This window comes from Aspergillus pseudodeflectus (assembly GCF_044049435.1).
Source record: "Aspergillus pseudodeflectus strain CBS 756.74 chromosome Unknown BJX68scaffold_1, whole genome shotgun sequence".
Taxonomy (NCBI): domain Eukaryota; kingdom Fungi; phylum Ascomycota; class Eurotiomycetes; order Eurotiales; family Aspergillaceae; genus Aspergillus; species Aspergillus pseudodeflectus.
The window spans coordinates 2,308,557-2,332,591 of record NW_027263777.1 but is presented as its reverse complement, the minus strand read 5'-3'; the positions used below and the strand labels follow the sequence as shown (position 1 = coordinate 2,332,591).

General features: G+C 51.8%; 10 protein-coding genes across 10 annotated transcripts; 3 read left to right on the top strand and 7 right to left on the bottom strand.

The window, feature by feature from the left end:
- Positions 1-348: 348 nt before the first annotated feature.
- On the bottom strand, positions 349-1,749 carry BJX68DRAFT_224005 (uncharacterized protein). Its single transcript, XM_071038211.1, has 2 exons — positions 603-1,749; positions 349-546 (listed from the first exon to the last, which is right to left on the bottom strand). The coding sequence occupies exon 1, from the start codon at positions 1,490-1,492 to the stop codon at positions 800-802; it is 693 nt and encodes a 230-aa protein (XP_070906223.1). The 5' UTR covers positions 1,493-1,749; the 3' UTR covers positions 349-546; positions 603-799.
- A 4,727-nt stretch (positions 1,750-6,476) lies between these two features.
- On the top strand, positions 6,477-7,186 carry BJX68DRAFT_260928 (putative NADH-ubiquinone oxidoreductase 178 kDa subunit; the record flags this gene model as incomplete). The annotated part of the gene is made up of 3 exons (XM_071044012.1): positions 6,477-6,593; positions 6,697-6,941; positions 7,030-7,186. The coding sequence occupies 3 exons, from the start codon at positions 6,477-6,479 to the stop codon at positions 7,184-7,186; spliced, it is 519 nt and encodes a 172-aa protein (XP_070906222.1).
- Positions 7,187-7,406: 220 nt separating this feature from the next.
- On the bottom strand, positions 7,407-8,686 carry BJX68DRAFT_260927 (protein-histidine N-methyltransferase; the record flags this gene model as incomplete). Its single annotated transcript, XM_071044011.1, has 3 exons — positions 7,407-8,069; positions 8,136-8,432; positions 8,531-8,686. 3 exons carry the CDS (start codon positions 8,684-8,686, stop codon positions 7,407-7,409), a joined length of 1,116 nt encoding a protein of 371 aa, XP_070906221.1.
- A 376-nt stretch (positions 8,687-9,062) lies between these two features.
- Positions 9,063-11,259, bottom strand: BJX68DRAFT_223992 (cystathionine gamma-lyase CYS3). The gene is made up of 5 exons (XM_071038210.1): positions 10,988-11,259; positions 10,473-10,927; positions 10,331-10,416; positions 9,829-10,276; positions 9,063-9,777 (listed from the first exon to the last, which is right to left on the bottom strand). Exons 2-5 carry the CDS (start codon positions 10,602-10,604, stop codon positions 9,196-9,198), a joined length of 1,248 nt encoding a protein of 415 aa, XP_070906220.1. The 5' UTR covers positions 10,605-10,927; positions 10,988-11,259; the 3' UTR covers positions 9,063-9,195.
- BJX68DRAFT_223986 (DNA-directed RNA polymerase III subunit RPC25) lies at positions 11,260-12,483 on the bottom strand. The gene is made up of 7 exons (XM_071038209.1): positions 12,247-12,483; positions 12,092-12,190; positions 11,943-12,039; positions 11,793-11,879; positions 11,680-11,743; positions 11,455-11,629; positions 11,260-11,398 (listed from the first exon to the last, which is right to left on the bottom strand). Exons 1-7 carry the CDS (start codon positions 12,256-12,258, stop codon positions 11,354-11,356), a joined length of 579 nt encoding a protein of 192 aa, XP_070906219.1. The 5' UTR covers positions 12,259-12,483; the 3' UTR covers positions 11,260-11,353.
- A 145-nt stretch (positions 12,484-12,628) lies between these two features.
- BJX68DRAFT_18299 (CCCH zinc finger protein) lies at positions 12,629-15,194 on the top strand. Its single transcript, XM_071037235.1, has 2 exons — positions 12,629-14,576; positions 14,633-15,194. The coding sequence occupies exons 1-2, from the start codon at positions 12,738-12,740 to the stop codon at positions 14,780-14,782; spliced, it is 1,989 nt and encodes a 662-aa protein (XP_070906218.1). The 5' UTR covers positions 12,629-12,737; the 3' UTR covers positions 14,783-15,194.
- A 1,140-nt stretch (positions 15,195-16,334) lies between these two features.
- BJX68DRAFT_260923 (GPI anchored serine-threonine rich family protein) lies at positions 16,335-17,088 on the top strand (the record flags this gene model as incomplete). Its single annotated transcript, XM_071044010.1, has 2 exons — positions 16,335-16,542; positions 16,613-17,088. 2 exons carry the CDS (start codon positions 16,335-16,337, stop codon positions 17,086-17,088), a joined length of 684 nt encoding a protein of 227 aa, XP_070906217.1.
- Positions 17,089-17,923: 835 nt separating this feature from the next.
- Positions 17,924-19,661, bottom strand: BJX68DRAFT_18250 (uncharacterized protein). The gene is made up of 3 exons (XM_071037228.1): positions 19,323-19,661; positions 19,020-19,254; positions 17,924-18,962 (listed from the first exon to the last, which is right to left on the bottom strand). Exons 1-3 carry the CDS (start codon positions 19,481-19,483, stop codon positions 18,183-18,185), a joined length of 1,176 nt encoding a protein of 391 aa, XP_070906216.1. The 5' UTR covers positions 19,484-19,661; the 3' UTR covers positions 17,924-18,182.
- A 739-nt stretch (positions 19,662-20,400) lies between these two features.
- BJX68DRAFT_18310 (uncharacterized protein) lies at positions 20,401-21,685 on the bottom strand. The gene is made up of 2 exons (XM_071037238.1): positions 21,113-21,685; positions 20,401-21,058 (listed from the first exon to the last, which is right to left on the bottom strand). Exons 1-2 carry the CDS (start codon positions 21,425-21,427, stop codon positions 20,507-20,509), a joined length of 867 nt encoding a protein of 288 aa, XP_070906215.1. The 5' UTR covers positions 21,428-21,685; the 3' UTR covers positions 20,401-20,506.
- A 220-nt stretch (positions 21,686-21,905) lies between these two features.
- nop12 (rRNA-processing protein NOP12) lies at positions 21,906-23,852 on the bottom strand. The gene is made up of 2 exons (XM_071037227.1): positions 23,656-23,852; positions 21,906-23,582 (listed from the first exon to the last, which is right to left on the bottom strand). The coding sequence occupies exons 1-2, from the start codon at positions 23,776-23,778 to the stop codon at positions 22,098-22,100; spliced, it is 1,608 nt and encodes a 535-aa protein (XP_070906214.1). The 5' UTR covers positions 23,779-23,852; the 3' UTR covers positions 21,906-22,097.
- Positions 23,853-24,035: the final 183 nt, after the last annotated feature.

Below are 24,035 nucleotides of genomic sequence, written 5' to 3'. Positions count from 1 at the left end.
CGATGACCAGATGATGACGGGCTGGATGCCCTCACTTGAGACATGACCAGCCACAGGCCACAGACATCCAACATTCCAGACTCAGATTCGGTCCTCCGTATCTCTGCATGCACAGTCACTAGCCACACCGCCCTATTGTGGCACACCATTGTTGCAATCTTCGCCAAGAGAAAAGTAAGCCTATCGCGCTTCTGGCGGTGCTGATGGATGGTATCTGGTATCAGTGTGAATCATGGGGTCAGACTTGGATGGATCCATGGGTCAAGATTGACTCTACTTGTTGACGGTTGGATCAGGCACCAGGCACCAGGCGCCGAGCCAAAAGCCACGATCAGAAAAAGCGAAGTAGTCAACCTCATATCGATTTTAAGGTGAGACATACTTGTATCTTGAGAGACAAATCTAGCTAACAAGTAAATGCACGCATGGAAAGACTCGACTCCGAAACATCCGTATAATGCCCATTCCATGCCCGTTCCATGCCAGCTTAAAACAATCCAAATCGCTGAAGCGCAGAGCAGAACCAAATAAACAGGATCAAGTGGCGTAAGACGGACTCTGGAAGAGAAGAAGACAACATTATCATTGACGACAGAACACAGTATGAAGAAGCAAATGTTGAGAAATCAAACCAAGAAAACGACAAAAACGAACGAAAGAATAACATTATCAAGCGGCCATCAACTCCCTCATTAAACATAAATTCCGAGGCACAGAACAAATAGGAAAATTTCAAGCGAGTGACAAACATTCCAGACGTCTGGACTGCGGTTGGATCAGCTCATCAGGTGGTGTGATATCATGCTGTCGCAAAATTGTCCCCAGATGCGCCATCAATTAACGCATCATGAGCGACATACGTGCTCTCGGTGGGTACAGGCGAAGGTGGCGCCTCATAAGCTGAGCTCCTCGAATACCGCCGAGGCAAGTCTTCCGTGCCCGTCAATGCATCAGTAGACTTCTTTGCCAACTCCTGTAGCCGGGCAAGAACGACAGGCGAGTCCGAGTACAGCACGGCACCCCGAGAGTACGTGCAAGGGTTCGCCTTCTCCTCGTCGCCAACAAAGTCCTCATGCGCAGCCTCGCGGATGATCCTGGGGAACGGTCGAAGAATAACATGGCGTGCAGGATCGAACTTGGGGCTGCTGGGGCGCTCTCCTTTTGGAGAGTCGTACTCTTCCCAATTCTCGTTCGGCAGAGAGCCAGCCTCGGGGGCGGGAAGAGAGGCGAGAATTAGTTCGCGCTCGACACGCGCGTGTCTCCAAGTTTCCGCCGCGAGTTTCACAATCTTGCGGATGCCCGTAAGAAGAGAGTCCATGCGTCGAGGATCAGCAAAGTGCTTTAGGTGATTGCTGATTTCGTCGACGATCACTGCGGCTACCACGTTAATGGACTCTTTCGCGTCGGAAGTGGTGTACGCCGCTTTGAGGGTTTGCTGGCGCCAGAATGCCTCGCGTCGGACGGACTTGCGGCGGATGTCCATGGAAAGCATCTGGAAGAGGATATCTGCCTTGTCATATCGGCGTCCTAGAGTGAACAGGAAGGGGTGGAAGATGCGGTAGGTTAGGGTTTTCGAGACAACGTGCTGTACGTACAATGCGCGCAGTTCGCGAGACGCTGGAGTGTTGTCAAGGAACGACGGCAGCTCTGGCGGGAGCTTGGAGAGGACCTCTTGGGGAGGGTCAATTGGTAGGTACGAAAAGTGCTCTTTAGAAAGAGCGACAATAAGACGTTGGAGTTGATCGAAGCAGTCCAGACTAGATTCGTTTTTATCAGAACAGGTACATTGGTAGCATTATCGACATGTCATGGTCTCGTCTCCGTAAACATTCTATCACGTAACAAAGGAAATCATAGCGAGTGAATGCATGCTGGGCGTAAAGAGATAGGCAGAAAAGATGGTCGTAAAAGAAATCGTAGACAAAAGAGACGTGAGTGTAACAAAAATTCCAATGAACGAGATCAAGTTCCAAATGAATCTCAACCTAGGCCACTTACAAGAATGTATCGCCTTTTGTGTTCTTGAGGTCAGTGGCTTCTCCCAGACTGTGGAGAGTCTTCCTCAATCTGTCGCAGTCCTTGTCCAGGTTGTCAATGGTCACTCGCATGCTGTCAACTGAATGCTCGAGTTGTTTCTCCTTTGAGAGGACGTCCTCCTCCAGTCGCTTGTTTTCCCTCTCGCTGTTGGCGAGCTCGTCGGTCTTTTCGGAGAGTTGCGTTTCCAAGCCAGTCTTTTCTTCGTTCCAAACTCGTTCCATTTCGGTGACTTTTTCATGATGACTGTTTTCGAGGGACTCGATTTCCTCAGCATGCGCTTTCCGGGCGTCCTCAAGCTCCTGATGTTTTTGCTCGAGTTCGTCCTTGGTGGATGCAAGCTCCGTGAGCTTCGAGTCAAACTCCGCCTGCAGGGTGTTGTGCGATTCCTGCATCTGCTGTTTCTGCTGTTCGTACTCTGTCTTCATTGCTTCTTGCAGCTCCTGCAGCTCCGCTTCGCGAGCTGCCAGAGTTTCTGCGGCTGCTTTCTCGTCTTCGGCTTTAATCTCCTCAAAAAGTTCGGTCAAGTCATGCTTCTGTGTCGTAAGAGCTTCCTCTCTCTCTGCATCTTTCTCTTCGCGCTGCTTCTCGAGAGCCTGACCGTGCGCCACACGCTCTTCCTCCATGTTCGCATTCAGCTCCTTGATCTGGTTTTTGAGGTCGGCTTGTCCTTCTTCCAATTTCTTTATCACTCCATCGGAATCAGCGAGCTTCTCCTCGAGATCCTTCCGTTTGTCTTCCAGATTGCCCAGCTCCATCCGAAGCTCGTTGAGCATGTTCTTGAGCTTGGAGGCTTCTTCGGCGCCCTCGTTGGCAGTCTTTCGCAGTTGGTTCTGTAGCGCCTCGATGAAAAACTCCTTGTGCATCAGCGCTTGCTTGTGCTGGCTTTCCAATTGTTTGAACTCCGCCTCACGGGATTGGAGCTTGGTCTTGGTATGCTTGAAGGTTCCTAGCAAGCGGTTGATGTCCGGGATAGCTTCCTGGATCCTTTGCAACATCTCTCGTGCATCTTCTTGGTCTGGAGGTACCATTGGTCCTCCTTTGCTGCCGGGGTGTTCGCGATCATTGCCGTAGATGGCATCCCTCATTCCCTGGAACGGATTCACGCCGTTGGGAGGCATGGGGCCTCGTTGCATGGGATGATGGGGGTGAGAGGTGGGCTGGGGCTGATAATAGCCGTAATGAGGAGGAAAGTAGCCCCCGGAGCTCATCACAGGAGACTGGTAGGCCGTGGCATAACTATGTGAGACGGACGGAGGGACGGAAGGTGGCATTGGCGGTAGAGACGTGGTATGAGGAGACATCACTGGCGAGGTATAGGCGTGCGCCAGAGGACTGCTGATTTTCGGTAGCGGCGAGGAGTGTTTCCGAATAGGAGAGGGTTGGTGCTGCACTGGGGATGCTGGCTTCTGCCGCGGGGAGTAGGATTGGTCCATGGGATACGAGGGCTGGTACAGAGGAGAAGCACTAGGCGGCGTTGGGGGCGCCGCTCTCGGAGGTGGAAAGGTTGCATCCTTAATGGTTGGGGCGTGTTGATTCCGGGGTGACGCAACTGGTGGCGTGGGAGCAGCAGGTGGAGGGATAGGCGGGATGGTATGAGGCCCATCTACAGTCTCGGCGATGCTGATTGAAGGTGAAATTGCCCTTTGCATAGGCGATGCAGACTTGTAGGAAGGCGAAGCGGTCTCAGGTGCAGGGGACTGAGGCTTTGAGGCAGGTGGAGTAACCTCCTGGGCCGGCTCCATCGCACGTTCTGGCTCCATGAATGTCTCTTGCGTCGGCGTAGTCGGATCAGGCTGTGCTACTTGTTCTGGTTCTTGCACGGATACTGGTTCTGCAATGGGCTCCGGCTGTACCGCGGGTTCTTGTACCGCCAAAGACAGGGATTCTGCGACAGGTTGTGCTTCGGAGACTGGTTCCAGTTCTAGGACAGTAGGAGCAAGGGTAGGAGCGGATTCCTGAGCAAGTTCCTGAACAGCTTCGGGAACAACTTCAGAGACGGGTTCATGAGCAAGCTCGTTGACAGGCACAACGACGGCAGGCTCGACGGCAGGCTCGACGACAGGCTCGACGACAGGCACAACGACGGCAGGCTCGACGGCAGGCTCGACGACAGGCTCGACGACAGGCTCGACGACAGGCTCGGAAACAGGCTCAGAAGGAGACACAGCGAATGGGTTATTCGAGGAGAATGTAACCCCTGCTTCCGCTTCTCGAGGTGTGGTGTCCACTTCAGAGATAGACGCTTTTCGCTCGTTGTCTTCCCAGGCTGGCCAAGCTTCAGTAGGTTCAGTGGCAGTCTCCGGCGCAATGCTGAAAGTAGGCGACTGCGGTGCTGTAACTGGTGTTCTATCGGAGGCTCCTACAGAAGCACTCTGTTGAATTGTAGCGTTGTCGTCGTCGTCGTTCTTCGCTTCAGCAGCGTCGAGTTGTTCCCACGCGCCAAAATCGTCCTGGCTAGGCTCATGGACGTCTTCAACCTGGACACCGTTCATGCCGAGATGTTGCTGTGGCTCAGTGGGAATGCTGGGCTTGTTTATTTGAGTAAAACCATCGTCATCGAATGCTGACTGAAATGGAGTTCCAAAGTCGAATGAAGTAGAGACGGGTTTGAGCGGTGCTTGTTGCGGTTGCTGTTGCTCTGGTTCTGAAGGCTGCTCTGGTAAAGGCTGCTCTGTCTCTGTGGGCAGTTCAGGTAGTTCGGGAGCTATCTCAAGCACTGGTGCAGACTCCTGTGGCTCTGGTACTGGCTCTGGCGCAACTTCTGGTACTGCAGTGACTTGCGATGCAGGTTGCAGCTCGAGCTCTGGAGTAGAGACTGATGTCAAGTCAGCGACCTCGTCGGGAAGAGGTGTCGCTGCTGCCAGTTGCTGTTCCTCAGGCTCAGTAGAAGAGAGCTCCGGTTGAGGTGTGGGAGTCTCTGAGGTCTCTTGACTCTTGCCCTTCTTATTCTTTTTGCCGTTATCGGCCTTGTTCTTGCTCTTCTTGCCTGACTTCCCCATGGTGATGCGTGCCCAAGTTCAATCAGATAGCAGAAAGACGTGTTTCCAGTAAGCTGGTATCAAGGTCTGTCAGTCGATATTCGGTTGGGCCAATGTTGCTTCGACAATGTACGAGTGTAGAGTGCATCCGGAAGAGTCAGAAAGATATATTCCAAATTGATATACGTACAGATAGCAAGCTAGAGGCGGTCCATATAGGAGCAGGAACAACGATCAGGTAAGCAGGTAAAAAAGGAGGCAGGGAAAAAAAAAAAACTTGACGCGGATCACGGAACCTGCGCGTATGCGCAAATGATCAGAGTCCACGACGACAAAGAGTCGGGCGGCAGCAGACAAGTATGCAGACTTGAAAGGCTAGCGCAAGTCTGAACGGATATGTGTCTGAAACAATTGAATTCAGAAAGGGAGTCGAAAGGAGGAGGAGCAAAAGAGGAGAGAAAAGGTCGGCTCATGACCTATGTACGGAGTAGAGCTACGCCCCAGCGAGGACGCTGCACGCGAAAACCCAACTGCTTCTCGCCCTAAGGGGGCTAAACAAGGATTCAGTACGGACCGGACCGTAAGAGTGTGAACTGTTACCCAGAGAATGAGTCAAAACCAGGCAGGAAAGGCAAGAGCATGGAATTGGGTGTGAAACGTTGAAGCCACTGTGGGATGAGGGCTTCCATGCACAACGCAGGAGACGGCCAATGGCATCGCCTCGCCCGGGAAATTGGGCATCAATGACTGGGTGTGTTTGAGTGGCAGGAAGAACTCCTGGGAAAAAGAAAACAAAAGTTAAGCAGTCGAAGTGCTTCTCAGACACCGAACGAGAGGCAGGTCTGTGGAGTCAGTAGCGCTAAATGTGTATAAGCGGTGACATGTTGTTCGTCTTGTCCAGAGACGACCAAGCGTGCATGGGTTGGCAGCGAAATGGACCCAATTGACAACAAGGTCCGAAACAACAGTGGGGAGAGGAGCCATAGTGAGGCAGATGGTCGGGTTGGCCATGCATGAAGACCAGAACGAGTCTGGCGCTCATGGAAGCGCCATCGTCAAGGAGCGCCAACAAAGCAACCAAGCTACCCACATGTCGGGGCGGATTTTGGTCCTGATGACCAGGGCATCGCTCGAAAACAGCATCGCCAGACCATATTAGGATCAGATCACCCGCAAAAGTACAATTTGGGCGATGAAGCGACGCCGGACGGCAGAATGATGCTGATGAGAGGAGACATCATGAGAGAAGAAGATCGTGAAAAGAGAGGAAGAACTTTCAGTTGCCCTGAGTTGGACAGTCGGACTCGATGTGATGACCAAGTGCCAAGCACCAACTACTAAGCTAGCTTGCTAAGGTTTCCACGTGACTCGCGATTCCGCTGCCGCCGCTTCTCGACTTCAATTCGCACTTCGGTGACGGCATCACGATTATCAGTGCTGCCAATTGTCGCCCTCCACACAATGATTCTTGCCCGGCGATCGGTGGCTTCGGCGCGGCGTCTGCTGCAGAACCAGCAGCCACGACGATTTGACTCACATGCAGCTCACCATGCGGCACCTGTGAACGAAAGCTTCGGCGTATGTCCTTCTTTTGAATTGCTCCCAATGGAAGATGATGGCGCGCGGCGGGGGAACAAATGACACATTGGGCTAACGAATTGTTTTGTTGTAAAACATACAGCGTAGCTTCTACGTCGCCGTCGGCACCTTTGCTTCCGCTTTCGCCCTCTACCACTTCACCAAGGCCACCAAGGAGTCTGGCTCCCAGTCGCGCATCTCCAGCTTCATTGAAAAGTGGACTCCCTCGGAGAAGACCTTTGAGCAGAGAAACGCCCTTCATACCGCCGCTGTGGAAAAGGCCGCTTCTGACCGTCACTTGTTCATCAGTCAGGACCTGAAGTCGAACTATGAACTGAGGAACCCCGAGTACGTCTAGACCAGACCTATCCTGCCATGCTTGAGTAATGTGCCATTGAATTTGAGCTGACCGTTCTTTCTTCTTTTCCGCGCACAGGGCTGCCTTCCAACCCGGTAAACCATACAATGTCATCCCCGGCAGCCAAGCCGACCTGAGCGAGGTTATTGCTCACTACGAGCGTGAGAACCAGAAGCAGGAGGCCGCCCGTGTTGCCCGCATGAAGGATGGCAAGGTTGTCTCTCTTTATGAATAGATTTGGGGTTCGCTTGGGTTTTCTGCAAGATTCCGGGGTTAGACTTGAGTCTCGGAGGGTGTTGTACATATAGCCTGTAGTCAAGGTCTCTTTCATTTGCCTTTCATTGTTTCTCTATGCAAATCTACATGCTAAAGTACTAGTATATCGAGAGATACTCGAACGGAAGCTACTTAATACGAGCTTCAATTCCACTCGAGAATCTCTCTATATCACCTCTCTATTCGCCAATGCCAATCTCCAAAATCGTCCTCCCCACCCCCTCAGACTTGACATCCAATCTCTCCTCCACCTTTACACTTAGACCACCACCACCACCAACTGTTCTCAACACGCCCAAAAACTCATCCACTCCACCCCCGACGCCAAAATAGACCTTCTTCGCCGCAACAAGCGCCCTACCACCCGCAGCAAAAGGGCGCCTCAGCAATGCAAGTAGCGTCTCCGAGAAAGCACGCAGTGACGCAGGCGAGTATATCGTCTCACTCGCAAGAATCAACGTGCTGAAGCCGACCAGTACTGGAGACGAGAATACCAAATCAACAAACGCGGGTGACCATGCGCCGGAGACGAACGAGATGGTTATGCCCCTGCGAGCGAGGTCGGTCTGGAAGGCGGATAAAAGATCGGGTGTTATGTCTAGCATTTCTTCTTCAGATTCGTTGGCTTCGCCCTCTTCTTGGGTCTGGGGATCTGAGGATGAGACGTCATGTTGAGTGACGAGATAGTTCCAGGTTAGGATGAGATTCGGTAGCGTGACCAAACGTAGAACAGCAGAGTTGTAGTCTGCGAATGTGAACTGCGTCCTTTTCGTCACAGCCTCAGTCCGCGAAAGCAGCTGAGCAAACAGCGTCAATGAGGGCACCGCGGTACCAGCTCCAAGCTATCCATCCATCTAAATCAGCACCTCTGTCAAGACTTAAGTTCGAAATAAAGCAAGAAAACCAACCTCGACAACATGTTTATCTGCATCCCCCATATTCTCACCCGCAACAAACTTCCCCAGATCAATCGAGCACTCCCACGTCTTAAAGCCTCCCTCGTAGAAATTAGGCTTGATATCGCCCTTCTCTAGCCCCGCAATGAGTTCGGCGTTTTGCTCCTCGGCGCTATCTTCGACCATTAGCTGGGCTCGGATGTCGAAGACGTCACGGCGCGCAACAGTGATGCCTGCTCTTGTACCGTCTCCCTGGGCCGAGCTGACTATACATTTGTTGTATGAGATTTGAGATGGGAGAGTGGGGAGCTAGGCGAGTCAGCGAGTTGCGCTTAAATGCCATATATACTTTGTTATAGCGACATGGGGCTTCAAGCAGCCACCATTGAACATGAAACCCCACTTACCCATTCATGCATTTCATGCCTTTGGGCCTGCACCAATTCTGGGAGTGTAGAGGTAGTATCGGCTTCCTGGCCCACACGCTGCCGGTCAACTACCTGGACGTCCGAATCATCAATGTCAATGTCGTCTCCTGAGAAGCCGAAGCTGAATCCCGACATGATGGAACCTTATTGACAGGATTGGCCTGCTGATATGGACTGATGAAATGCTAATTCCAGGTGATAGTGAGCTTGGTAAAGTAATGCACTTTCAATCGAGTCCGCTGGTCTTGACGCTTTGTGCTAATTGATTGATGAGGCACGCTCTGGAGCCTGGTAGAACGGCCAACTTCAGGTCACTGGCTCTGTTCTGCAGTGATATCGTGAGAATGTAAATGTAAAGATGTCTCTCCTTTAATATTTTGTTCTGCAATTCTGATATTGTGGACTGTAAATTTCTGGATCTTTTATGCGGATGACTAATCATATGTGCAGTGAGGTTTTAAGTCAGGCAGAGACACATTCTGGAAGTAACAATTAGATATACTAGAATAAAGGCCTTGCGAAGCGTTATCAACGATGTTCCATTTACCGAATTGTAGACTCTTCTTTTATCATGGTCTATAATCCAAAAGTTCTATCGTTCTACTACTAATGATCATTATTTTCATGTCCCAAACTCCAAAAGCTTATGCACTTCCGTTCTTCACAGCCTGGCTAGCGGCCACGGCTTTCTCGAGAGCCTGAAGGGTATCGGCCCTCAGGTCCTCTGCATCCTCAATACCACAGCTCATGCGAACTAGATCGTCGTAGACGCCAGCCGCTTCGCGCTCCTCCTTTGGAATCCCCGCATGAGTCATGCTTGAGGGGACCTCGCATAGACTCTCAACACCGCCCAGACTCTCCGCTAGGGTGAAGATCTTGGTGTACTCGCAGAACAGATGAGCGGCCTTCTGGCCACCTCTAATGCGGAAACTCAGCATGCCGCCGCCCATTCCCTGGCGGTGCTGCTTGACAGCGATTTCTCGGTTTGGGTGAGAATCAAGACCGGGATAGTTCACGGAGATCACATGTGGGGATGCTTCGAGTGCTTTAGCGACAGCAGTGGCGTTTGTGGTGGCTTCGCGCGCGCGAAGGTGGAGGGTTTTGAGACCGCGGTGGGCAAGCCAGCAGTCGAACGGGGATGGAACGGCTCCAATGGCGTTCTGGAGGAATGTGAATCGTTCTTTCAATTCGTCAGAGTTGAAGGCTGCGACGCCCATCAACACATCCTACACACTGTTAGACAGGCGTAGCTTGAGCGGGAACATGGGTCGACTCACAGAGTGTCCATTGATATACTTTGTGACGGAGTGAATCACGACATCAGCACCGTGCTCCAAAGGATTCTGGACGTACGGGCTCATAAAAGTGTTGTCAACAACAACCAGAACGCCACGCTGATGCGCAGCGGCGGCGACTTTGCGGATATCAACAAGAGCCAGCGTAGGGTTTGATGGAGTCTCAATCCAAACCAGCTTGGTTTGGCCAGGCCGGATCAGCTTCTCAACGTCCAATTCCAGGCAAGTCGAGAAAGACACATCGACGCCGTGTGCCGAGGCGACCTTGGTGAAGTATCTGTGAGTCCCACCGTATACATCAGACACGGAGACGACATGGGAGCCAGGAGCTAACGAGTGGAGAATTGTTGCCGTAGTGGCAGATCCGGAGGAGAAGGCTAGGGCATATTTGGCATGCTCGAGGGCGGCGACAGCTTCTTCAAAGTTATCTCTGCACCATATTAGCATCTTTGGCCGGAATTCGAGCACAATGGAGTAAACTAACCGATTGGGGTTTGAGCTTCGAGTGTATTCGTACAGTCCTACTGGACTGCCAACGCTGTTCTGGGCAAATGTTGTGGACAGGGAGATCTGGCGAAAAGAGTCAGCCCTGTGTTAGAACATCAGCATTGGAGTCGCAAACTCACCGGCGCAATGACAGCTCCGGTTGTGGGGTCATGAGGCGCGCCAGCATGAACCGCAAGAGTCGCAAACTGGCGCTTCTGCGATTCGCCGTTTTGGCCGTTGGATGCGAAGTCCGAATGCGCCGTCATCGTCATTTTTCTGTCACGGGACTGATTCGAGTATTGGGAAAAGCAAATAAGACGAAAGGGCAGTCCAAATCGGGCTCTGGCGTGACGGGACTTTTTTGTCTTGATATCTCACTCGAAGATTGAGGCTGCTCGCTCAAGTTTCTCGACAACGAAGAAATGCTTTTCCTTTTGCCCTCGCTGATCGCAGCTCCTGTTATACGCAAGGTGCCTAGGTGTTGCCCGACCGCTGATTTGTAATGGGGATTATTTGTCTCAGTGAAAACAATGGCAGCTTCCAGCAAGGAGTTTCCGAGCGAGCATTTATAATAATTTGACAGGGCTGGACCAGGTACGTGGAAATTCTTTCTTTCCAGGTTTCTTTTACGTTGCATCGCTCACCATACTGGAGGACCGTGAGGCAATCTATGATCGGGTTCCACGCGGGTTTCCAATGAAGCGATGAACCTGACGGCCTGGCTCCACTGTGTTTGACACGAGTTTAACATCTTGACACTCGTTCCGCTGGTAACCGAGAGACTGTTGGTGTGCTTAGGCCATGTTTGTGGCTGGTTTTTCGGGTGTTTACTGGGCTCATTCCGAGTGGGTAGTCAAGAGCACTCTGGAATGCTATCTACAAGATCCCATGTTATCTCTACTTACCGCACTGAGGATTAATGGAAGTATCATTCATAGTCTAATATGCGACTCGTCGTACAGTCATACATGAAATCTAGGTCTTTTGCGGATCATTTCAAGAGTGAGTCATGATTAGTTTCCTACCACCACGATATCGGTCCGAGACCAGCCATTTGCATTGATCCCTGTATTGTGTTAGAAATGTGCCAAAGCAAAGCACCACGGCCAGATGTATACGTACGATGATCGAGTATGGTGGCTTGCGATCAGTGGGAGCGCCATCTCCCAGATCTGGAGCGTTGGGGATCTGATCATGCCATTCCTCCACCTCAACACGGAAGCGAACGACTTCTCCTACATCAAAGTAGAATGTACCTTCTTCATTCTCCCAAATCCAGACCTGGTCTTGGTAATCGCTACCTAATGTCAGTATTTATGGGATAAGCAAGACCACAAAGCAACTCACAACCTAGCGCCGTCCAGAAGAAGGTCTGGGGGTACGAGAATATCATTGAAAAACTCCACGCCGACTAGCATACGTCAATAAACACCTCGATGAAGGGGAAGAATCGGCCATGCCTTTGATGCCATGTTCAGTAGCACTGGAGATCTTGCCCAGCATAATCTCTCCTCTGAATGGACGAAAAACAATAAGCCGGAACTTGACTATAGAACGTATTAGTTCCCCAGACCCTTTGTATTTGAAAGATTCATGTCAGGGCAGCTGACCGTTCACGTTCACAAGCCCTGTTCCATGGCCGATGAGACCATCCGATGACTCTAGCAGGTCATAGAAGCCAATACAAAGCCCAATCTTTTGAATAACCTTGAGAAGCATGGTCAGCAATACTCGGTCCATGAGGTGATATTGGACGTACTTTGTTGGCATATTTTTCATTGATGTTGTCTTCAATGGCAACAGAACTATATTTAGAGAAATCCTCTGGGGAAATCTGGATAAGATCTGAGATGGTAGTCTGCCAAGAACGGGATAAGTCTCCTTCTTCCAATTCAAAGCGTTTGTGCGACTTACAAGAATAAACATGATGATGCGACGGAGGCAGAGAAAGTGGAAGAGCAGGGCGGGATCTCTATTTCAGAGCAGTCACACGGGAGTAAGGAGAGGTTTGGTTAGGAGTGAGTTCCATGTTCAGCATTTACGTCGGAGGGGATTCCTGATGGTATTTGAGCAGAAACTCAGAACTCATTGATTCAAAGCCATGATGCTTGTAGATATCATTCAAGAAACACGATGAAGGTTCACAGCTCCCATGTCCTCCAGCCAATCGCAGTTGGTGATCTGCCTGGATTTTTTTTCTGCTGCAGATGGTGGCACGTGACGGTCTAGTCTCTTTGGCATTTGCCTCCGGATCGGCAGAACTTTCCGGTTTTGGGCCGCTCCGAGTGGAAACTTGACTGGGGACTCGAAGCTGCAGGGCAAAGCTTTGCCGCAGCGCCGTCGAAATGCTGTGAGGATGGGGTTCATTCTCTTTGTCTCTGAAGGTCGACTGAGATCTTCCCGCCATGAACCCTCAGGGATTCTCGTTCCCTCCACCACCACCACCACCACCACCTCCTCCTACACAACAACAACATCAGCTGCCGCAGCAATACCATCATAACGCCGGTTACACCCAGTACGGATCAACCCATCATGGCCAACGTGGTGGCCGCGGAGGTGGTGGCGGACACTTTCGAGGCCGTGGAAGAGGACACGGGAATCGGGGAGGGGGAGGAGTAGGAGGAGGAGGAGGCAGAGGAGGTTATCATATGCCCTCTGATGCCAATCGTCCCAGTGCATATACCCCGGCAGCTACTGGATACGGGCCCATGAACTATCTAGGGTATCCAACGCAGTTTATGTCGAACCAGCATGCGAGTGTCCAGGCACCGCATTATACTCAGCCGCAGGCTTATCAAACCCATTTGAATGGGAATGCTTTCGCCTCGCCGACGCAATATTCTCAAGCTACAGGCCAAGGAACGCCGTATCAACGACAACAACCGGGATACGATACCTCTTACTCTACGCCCAGTACCCAGCAGCCGCCATACGGCAATGCACCGTCCTCTGGCCAGCCAACGATGATGGGACCGCCCATGCACTGGGGATTCGATAATGCAGGACACGCGGGATCGTTCCATCCGTCTCATCGGCCGAGTCAGCGTGGGCCTCGCCAAGCCAATGCGCACATTAACCAGCCATCTCAGGGAAAGCATACCCACAAGCGCGACCACTCGTCAGCCTTTGGAAAGCCTCAATCAACTGCTCCACGTGTTGCAGCGCCACCTCCAGTTCCGAGCTTTGGCAATCCGCTACCTTCCAAGCCACCACTACCGGCAGATTCCCCGCGCAAGCCGAAGAAGAAGAAGAGGAAGCACAATCAACTGGGACTTACCCCCAAGACGGAGGACCACGAGTCAAGCGAGGAGGAAGACGACGCCGACGAGGAAACGAGGCTGGCTGCGAGCGGTGCGGGAGCTAGCGCCGGCTTGCAAGTCACATACAGAGGGAAAACGTCTAACCTGCAGACCTCTGCTGAAATCGCAGCCTGGATTGCAGAACGAAGAAAGCGGTTCCCCACCCAAGCTAAGATTGAAGAAAAGAAAAATGCCATGGAAGAGGCGAAGAAGGCCAAGGAAGAAGCTCAGCGGCAGCGGGAAGCACGCAAACAAGCAGCTACGCGAGAGAAGAAACAACAGCAAGATCAGCAAAGCACGAATAAGCAGCCTCGGGCCGCTCTTGATCCTGCTGATGCAGCTGCAAAAGCCAAACGGAAAGCCGAAAAGCTGCGCCGAAAATTAGAGAAGGAGGAGAAGCGAATTGCGGAGGCAGAAGCGGATGCCGAACGGGCTCGTAAACTCCAGGAATCACAAAAAGGCACTCTGGATGCAACTACGGAACCAACGACGACCATAACAAACGAGGGTGAACACGGCTCGGAGCTGGATGGTCAGGGCCAGGAAGCGCGAAACCCGCTCGCTGGATCGGATCCCAGCGATATTCCTCCAACGGCATCTCAATCAAAGGAAGAGTCCCTAGTGTATGATGGAACTGTGGGCGACTCAGTATCGGATACGTCTGACAGTAGTGACTGGACATCGTCAAGCGGATCCGACACATCATCGGATTCTGATGATAGTGACAACGACTCTGCACCAGAGCAAGCAACCTCACGTCGCGAAGGTCCCGAGCGAGTCCCGCCGCCGCCGCGCGAAGGACAGAAGCGGCTCTGTCGGCATTTTGCCCGGACTGGTCGCTGTGTCCGCGGGAAAAACTGTAAATTTTTACATGAGAAAACAGAACGTGGGGGCAAAACAAAGCCTGCCGAAACCAAGGGACGAAAAGGCCTTCTTCAAGCGGTAAGTGCTGATTGTACAGTTTTGTTTTTGGGCGCGACTAATATAACTGTTTCTAGCTTCTGGATCGCCAGAAAGAAGATGAGAACAAGAAAGTCATGGAGACGATTGTCTGGCTAGGGGAGAATGGGTTCCTCGATGATTCTGCGGCTCAAGTGGATACTGCGGTTTGCTCGACTGAGTCGAACACCGCAAGTCGTAGTCCTTGACCAAAACCCAAAGAACGGGGCTTGTACGGGAAATGAAATGATCCATGTATATCGAAAAATGATGATCGAACGCAGCACCTACTTAATCAAGACTCCGGGTAATATGCGGCCGCAATTTGATTACTGCGTGCTCCATGGAGCCGTTGCTGCCGAAAGTCCGAAAACCTGAATCATAATAATAATAATAATAAGAATGTGACAAGGTCGTCGTCCAATTTGACTTTTCTCCTGGGCGGCGGCTGGGTCCGGCATACTGCTCTCCCACCTACGATGAAAGACGAAAAGATACGCGGGATGCAGTTGTTTATATGATGTCCGCAATGGTACCTGCAGTGAGTAAGGTGAGACACTGTTGCCATCCCCAGCAGCAGGCGCCTCATTCGCGAATCGCCCTCAAACATAGCTTATCAGGAGAAATTTGGGTCAAATTAGCGCATGTCCTTAGACCCTGCCAAGTGCTTAGCTGTGGTAAGATTCAACGTACGGTGTGACGCTCATGGCCATACAGAAGCCAGCACTCAGCATCCCTCGTGATCTTCTGCTGTCCTCGGCTCCAACTCAGTTCTCGCCTGCATGCTTCCTGACTCGCTCGACATTGGCCTCGACCATCATAATGTCCCAGCTTCCCGAAGCACGAGGGACAACCAAGATGACTGCCTCTGTGCATAAGAAAATAGCACGAATGCCAACGAGGACCTCCTCTTGGCTGAACTTTCACTTCGCTCAGCTGGAGGAAACTGACTCGGACCGCCACCAAACCATGGCACCTGGGCGACAAGTGTCCATGGGCGACGAGGGTGATCCAATTTCAGTTTATTTTTGACGCTCCGCCACTTTCCAATGGGCCGGCTTAAATTACCTCCCGATAGCACTCGGCCTAAAGCCGGGCTAAGTTCTGCCCTCCATGAGAACGGATGCCGCCGGATATCGAATCGTGGAAAGGCTATTGAGATGCAGACACTCAGCTGACAACGAGCGCTTTGCAAGACTGTCCACTGTGTTCTTATTCGGCCGGAGATTGTGATGTTATAGCCAGAGAACCACGCCCGTTCTGGTTGGCAAGTTTATCACTCCTTGCACGAGGTCCAAGCAGAATGCAGCCTAGTCTGCTGGGGCGGGCCTTTGGTCTGCGCCGGTCTGCGGTACGTACCTGGTGCTAAGGCTCACTAGTCAATGTATGCTAAACTCGAAAGAGTCGCAAGATTTGCCTCAGTCCCCGGACTGTTCTTTGCTCGCTCCAAGGTTCTCCTTTTCACATTTCAACGCCTCGCGCTGCCTTTCCCTTTATTCTCTCTCCGGTCGCCACTCCGACTCGTCTTTTCAGAGCCTGTCCACAGTCCTTCCTTTGGTTGCTTTTTCAAACTACCATCACTCTCTTTTTTGATCTTCCATTCAGTCTCTCCTTCAACTTCGTTTTTATTTGCACTACATTTTATAATCCCCGCATTCCTCAGTATACAAATACGAGATCACCCGACTCCGCAGCATCTGAGACATTCTATACCTGGATTCTTGTATAGAGACTATACTATCAATCATCTCATCAGCCAATATGCGCTCAGTTTTCTTCCTCGCCCTCAGCGCCGTCGCGACTCTGGTCGCCGCGCGTGAAAACCCTTTCAACATCCCCTCAAGCGGATATGAGTTCACCGCTGGCGAGCCCACTACCTTGAGCTGGGATCCTACTACTGAAGGAACCGTGACTCTCAGGCTCCAATGGGGCGACGCCTTCACCTCCTCAACTGGTGAAACCATCGTCTGTGAGTTCTCCCTTTATTTTTGTGTTTGTACGACCTCCGTGGATAAGGATGAATTGCTGACAGAACTTAGCTGGTATCCCGAACTCGGGCAGCTACACCTGGTCTGTGCCTGACGAGATCGCTGATCGTGACGACTACTCCGTCGAGATCGTCAGCGACACAGACCCCTCGACCAGCAACTACCTTCCCCGTTTCTCGATCGCCGGTGCCGAGGAGGTCACTTCCACCACTACTACTGAGACCTCCACGACAACTACCGAGACCAGCACCACCAGCACCACTAGCACCAGGACGACAACCACCAGCACCACCACTACTGAGACCACCGAGACCACCGAGACCCCGACTCCTACCCCGTCCCCGACCAGCTCTACCAGCTCGACCACTCTCACCACCACCACTACCACTGAGAGCAGCACCTCGGAGTCCGCAACCCCGACTCCTACCGAGGTCCCCAGCGTCAACGATGACGACAACGCGGGCATGTCCAACCGCGTCTCCGGCTCTATGCTGGCTCTTGCCCTTGGCGTCATCGCCCTCATCTAAGCATGTCCCTGTCGTTTCTAGTCGGCCTATCCTTCTATAAAGTATAATCCAATTCTTATCGGCCGCTTCCAGCGCGTGCCGGTTATTGATTGGGCTATCCTCTTTCCTTTTTTCCTTCTTCGCCCGTTGTTAACTTACGGACGTGCATGCGTTGCGTGTTTTCTGAATGTAGTGGTATCAGAAGACATATTTGGATGGATACAGTACCTTGTCTCGTTCACGTGTGTTTTACAAATGTGGCAGCCTGACCTGAAATACCCCAGTGTTTGTTACCTCTGCTTCGTTGGATGGGAGGAATCAGTGGATATATCGGTAATTGGCCTTTTTTTCCCTGGCATGCATCATGTATATATGTATCCTGTAATGAATGTGCGACGTCCCTTTTTAAGCTTTGGTACGTAGTAGACACGGCTCGGCCGCCGGGAAATTGACCTGTCATACCCACTTGCTGATGGTAGGGCAAATCAGATTTACGGGCCAATGGACGATGAGATACTCGTAACGAGTACGTACTACTGCTGTAGCTTCAAGGTTGCATTGCCGTTGCAGGAGACATGTACGTTGACTGTTGACACAGCGGCCGTTGACCCGGCTGGCTTAAGCGCCGGAGATTTAGTTAAAGTACTGATACTTTGGTGCGAGGGTCATGCTAATGACCTCTCTGATTCTACGACCGGGCTTCACGAGGTACTGTTCACAGATAAGAGACTTATATGTCCCGCCTGTGGGGGATTTAAGACTAATTATAGTTCTGGTGGCCAAGATCTCGGTACGTAGACCTATAGGGGGTATGGGGATGTAGGCAGTGTCGGGAGGCAAGCTTTGAATGCAATTGTGATTCGTAAAGTCTCTATCAAGAAGCTATCGCCTGTCCAGCGGTGACAACAACATAACAATACTGGATTGAGCGTTAAGTATAAGTATCAGGAGGGATTGACAAGTCGTGATGATGATGCGTATGACCGTGCAATGTGTGGTGGCATGAAAATGGGAAACCCGATATGGGCCGCTTGTTCGCAAAGAAGGACGGAAGGGAATAAAAAAAAACCGACAGCGAACATAAAAACAACCCAACACAACTGAGCGCAGAGGATCTACCACTGCGGCGTTACCCTCTTGAGGAACTTCATGAACTTGAAGAACCCCACGGCATGCTCTACATTCCCATAAGGATCAACAACCCGCTCTGGGAACGCGATTCCCGCACCATGCAGACCGGGAATGACTCGTCCGTTCCTGTCTGTGAAGCCGCCGAAGCTCGAATCCCACTTGAGATCCTCGGACTCTAGTGCCAAACCGGCGATGGAGAGCTCAGGGAGCGGATCGCGGGTATACCCAACTGCTTGGATGAGGTATGAGCAGTCGAGTAGATGGCGTTGGTACTGGGCTGCTTCTTTCTCGGGTCCGCCGGCGCAGTCAATCTTTGTGATGAAGCGGCCGGCGGTGGATGTGGGTAGGACAGAATCCTCCAACTGGGCACGGGCGAAATCTGCGGCGCGGCCCTTTAGCCCTGTGTTGTCACGCAGGATCCAGCCGTCCATATACTCAGCGTAGCGCAGGGGATGGCGAGTGAACCATTTGATGCGAAGGCCCGGGTGCGATGTGCGGGCCAGGTCGTAGAGATTAAGAAGGGCGAGGATGGCGCTGTGGGATGCGCCGACTACGGCGACGGTTGTTGGGGATGAGAAAATGGTCGAGGCCAGCTCGCTAGGTTTGAGGACGGTATCGAGATCTAGGCGTTTGAAGCTGCCATCTGTAATGGGGACTGGGACGGTTGCTGGAGAGGAGCCTGTGCAGAGGATGAGGCGAGTTGCTGAGACTTCGACCTCGTCTTGGGCGTCTAGGCCTTTGATTCGGACTGTCCATGAAAGAGTCTAACCGGGATTAGCAATGAGAAGATTGATATGATATCTCAGTTCGGCTCAACTAACGTGATCTAGATTGGCAGCAGTGACATGGCCGCGGCAGGCGTATACTTGCTCCATCTTTACAAGGCCATCAGTCAGAGCTCGAACGACATCTGCAGCGTGGTGCAGATGGCATGTCTTGTCCTGGTCGAGCTTGGCCATGGTTGTGAAAGCATTGGGAATACGAGTGCTGTTGATAACAGACCGAAAGGGCTGGGTTGCCGTTGCATATGCTTGGAACAGAGCTACTTTGGTGTTGCTAATTCAAACCACCAAGTCAGTCTGAAGTGCTCTTCATCTGACGCATAGCAGGCATTATTAGCTCACCTTGGAACCTCACGATATTTGCTATGTACACGACCTGCCTGAAAGGACGGGTCGACCCAGACGATCTTGCCTAATTGCTTCTCGAGGAGGTTTCCAACGACAGCTAATCCAGCTGGACCGGCTCCGACCACGATGGCAGCGCATTTCTGTGGAGGACTCATGATTTGGCTGGTTTCTATAGCGAGAGCTGGCGGAGATAACCTGAATCGTGGAATTCCGAATACGTGGAGTTTTGAAGTAGGAAAGAAAACGAATATCTACGTAAATCTACGCAGAGCAACCGTAGATTCCCAAAGAAAGAGTATTTGGCAACCAGGGAAAGTCCAAGGGGCGGAAATCGCGGGCATTTATAACGGTGAGTGCAGCCCAGGAGTGAAACCAATCGCCGATACAATCGAATCACGGGGTATCAGATGGACGGGCCACATTCTCAGCGTCTGAGCCGATAAGAGGGGTCGCTTGCGCAGGACACAAAGCAGTCGCACGGGACACGGACACACAGCGATAGACACGCAAAATGACGATGAGGCGCATAGAGCACCTGAGCGGCCAAAAGCGCTTCTCTCGGGCGAGAAGGACGGTCGATCGGTTGACATCGGTCGGAACCGTGGCGCTGCATCATACCGGTCTTGCTTGCGACAAGCGATTGGGGACCTTATTGTTGCGGGCTCAGTCATTCTCACGTTTCAAGACGAAGTATGATAAGAGGCTGATTCATTGCATCGTGGACACGATAGCAAGACGAGGACGATGCCCTTTGCGCTTTGTTGCGCAGACTGCCCCACCGTGCTGTTTCCCCTCGTCTCGGGAGGCATTTCTCCAAGGCCGGTTTCCGTCGGCGATTAAATCGTCGTCGCGCGCTCAGGGTCGAGGGATGGCGCAGGGCGCCAGAATGTGGGAGATTGGGGCCATCTCTGGGGGAGAGACTGGCAGCGGCGCTTCCGAGCGACTTACAGCGGCGAATATGGCTTGAATTGGGGTTGAAGAGAGGAAAATTCCATGTCAAGGGCCATCAGGGCAGCCTGTCCTTTTAATATGGTTTTATATGGGTCGCTCTGAGGCCCATGCTGGGGCTTGGCGAAATTGCGTGCTTTCGCTGCCTGAGGCAGACTAACGTCTACTACCTATACTACAGTATATCTTGAGGAGCCAATTAAAGCTCGTTGATCTTGATTATCAGAAGATTATACAGCCCAGAACACTCGCACAGACAGCTCGTTCACATAGTTTATCCATCCTGGAAATCTTGCTCGGGCCCATACCATTATCGAATCCCCAGGCTCCAACTCGCGAACCTGTTTCCCAGCAAGGGTGTTTCGTCCTCGCCCCTCGCTCCGTTCGAGTTCCTCCGACTCGGGAGAGTCAGCTGCAATATCATCGAGGTAGTGCCAGACCACTATATGTCGCTGGGGTCGTTGTATCCTGGCTCGGTTTCTCTGTAGTGCGTTTTGTCCTGGGAGAAGGTCTGGATCATCGGGTCCGAAATGTCGAGGGCGCCTGGCTTCAGGGCTCATCTTCTCCCGCACGGTCTCTTTCTGTGGCGTTTCATGCGCCTTGTGGATGATCTCAGAATCAAACCATGTCCATGACCCGTTGTAGACATTTGAATTGTTCCCACGCAACCTTTGAGACTCGTTCCAGCCACCTTGGTCGTGAGAGACGATGGAGAATTGTATTTTGCGACCAGGGTGAACGGTCCTGTGCGGTAAAACTTTGGGCGAAGGCGTGTCCAACGTCTAAAACTTCATCAGCAAGTAACACATCACACATCATGGGCATCATATATTCACCTTCTCATCATAACAAAGTGGTGTTGTGCATAGCAGTACCTCATCCACATCCTTGCGTATCACCCTTCTTTCTCCCATGGTGAACTCGTTCGACGGCCAGTACTCACCAGCATCCACTATCATATCAACCACTTCTGTTGGAAGTCCTTCCGGTTTTACCTTCCATAACAAAATGTGTCGAACTTTGAGTACATCGAAGAGCCCAGGGTAAAAAACATCTTCTACTTTCGGTCCATCTGGCTGTTGTTGTTCTGGGGGCTGGTTGTTGCCTCCTCTGGGGGGAAAGGGCCGGCCGATAGGAGGACGAACAAACATTATCAGTTGAGGCCGACCTAAAAGTCGCAGGCGCTGAGATGTCCCGGAGATATCGGCAGCGATAACTGCAAAGCTCGAGGCTGATGTATGATGCTCCCTTTGTGCTGTATAGATTAGTTGATTCAGCCGCCAGGCACCACCAACCTAAGTGTGTCGCCGGGAGAGTCAATGGTTTGGAACACAGGGGTAGCAAGTGTGAAGACTAGACATACGTGAGTTTAGTCGAGTTAGATTCACGAAACTTCAGTACAATCTCACCTGGAGAATTATTTTAGGATGTTGAACTTTGCTCAACGCCTCAGCCTAGTATGGTACTGTGCATCGGCTCCACAGCCCCGCGTTTTCGAAGCTCAAGCTGCAAGTGAGTTACGTATCGCGATAGTTAATGGTCGATTGAGTAAAACCTCAGCCAGGCCAAAGTAGAAACGCAAAAGCCTATGACAGTTGTAGTTAAGTCGACGAAACTTAGAAATATATAATGCTGCGCGAATCTTCCTGTCGAATGTTTATTCCCAATATTTTATGACGTCACCGGTTTCGGGCTAATTTATTACTGTATGGTCATGTGGAGTATGAAGGGTAAACGGGCAATATTGCCCTGCCCATGCTTGTTTGATGTTTCTTTTTGAAGAAGGTATACATACATCATAAACTCTGCTCAGCCTCCCATCTATTTCCCTATCGCGGACCTCTTGCCTCCGGCGGCTTTGTATGCTGCGGCGCGCTTCTTGCTCCGGCTGTCCCGCTTTGCCTTTGAGCCACGACTCTTTGTCCGCACCCTGATGCCCGATGATTCACCGGCAGTTGCACGGTTGCCCTCAAACACCAGTGAGTTCTGCGAGATGGACTTTCGATCGGAGGCCTTCAGCCGGTGTGCACTCGACCGTCCAAGCAGCTTCCCGGCACGACCATGCAATGTCCGGTCTGCATCTGCGAGGGACTTGCTGCCTTGGTTATCTTCAGATTTCTTCGCAACTTTCTTAGCTCTCACAACGCGGAGCTTCCGGGGTAGCATCGGCGGGAATTTCTTCTCGTTCAGCAGTAGAGCTTCTTCGACGCAGTTCTGATCGTAAAACTGCACGTATGCAAATCCCTTTCCGACACGAGTTGATCGGTCACGGACAACTCGCACAGACTCGACGTTCCCTCGGCCAGGCACAGTGCTCTTTGTCCCAGGTGTGTGGGCATTGAAAGTGCGCCAGAGGCCCTCCTCCACGTCCGCGGGCGCCCTATTCTTCTTTTTCTTCTCTCCATTCTCGGTACCGGTCTCGTTGTCAATAAAGTCAAGGTTGCCAACGAAGACACAGCGCTTATGATCGACCTTTGAAGGGTGCGCCACGTTGTCGACACGCAGGTGTCGGTCTAGCACTATTGTGCCATTGAGTGCCGCAGGGGCTCTCTTGGCCGCTTGGGCTGTGCTGTAGACAGCATACGCATTGGTGCTAGGTGTGGTATCGTCGTGAATTTCCTGTTTAGCAAACGCAGCGCGCTTGGGGATCTTGCCGCCACTAGAGAATGCAGTGGATCGGAAGCGAATGGAGTCCACCTTGTGAGGGCCAGTAGATTCGGGGAGCGCTGAAAGAAAAGAGGCAAGGTGTTTCAGGAGAGTCTTCCTGGCGGATTTTGAGGTAATTGCCTGGGTAGAAACGTTGCCCAGGAACACAGTGCGGTTGGACTTCTCAAGCTCATCCTTATCGTCGCCCTTGCTGCCGCCCGCTGTAGCTTCATGCTTCGGAATCTCGAATTCCTCATCGTCCTCCGATTCGCTTTGTTCTTCGGATCCCTCAGGTTGTGATACTTCAACCTCAATTCCTTCGTCATCGGCCTCTACGGTGTCTTCTTCGGCAGGCTTTGAAATTTCCGCTCGACGCTTCTTCTGCTCTTTTTGCTCCTCCTTGGCTAGTCGGCGCATATAAGTGTCTTCAAGGTCATCGGCGATGGCGCGCTTTCGTTTCCGACTTGACGGTTCGGAGACTGCTTGTACCGCATCTTTGGCGACATCGTCCGGCGACTCAGGCGCATCTTCCATGAGTTCATCTTCGGTAATAGAGTCGTTGTCCTCGTCTGAAACCTCCTGGTCGTACTCCGGCTCAACTTTATTGGGCTTTGGTACGGCTCCTACAGGAGGTACGTCTGGAACTTTTACTGGACCCGCCTAATTCAGCTGCTTAGAATCCAGTTGGCCAGCCACAATCACTAGGGGAGAATATGAACGTCAAAATACATACACTTTTATCAAATAATGAAGCCAATGTAGGATCCACGGAGGCTTTTGCGCCTAGGAAAGGCAGGGAGGGGCCTGCACTAGATTGCGAAGACTCCCCTGCTTGCGACTTTGCTTTCTTGCCCATATTGAATTCAAGCGACTCGAGGCTGAACAAGCAAGATTGAATTTTGCGGTGCTGCTAGTCAATTTGATTGTCTTTGAAATTTATCTTTTTCCTCTCGTTTTTCTCTAAGAAGGCGGTGAGGAGGCGGCAGAAAACGAAACGGTCGAATTACGCGGTCTCGTAATTTTGGTGCGCTCACTCGCGGTCGAGCGAAGACGCAGAGGAGGGAGTCCTCCCTCACTCCATTCTGGACCCAGAGCACAGCACTTCTTCGCTGC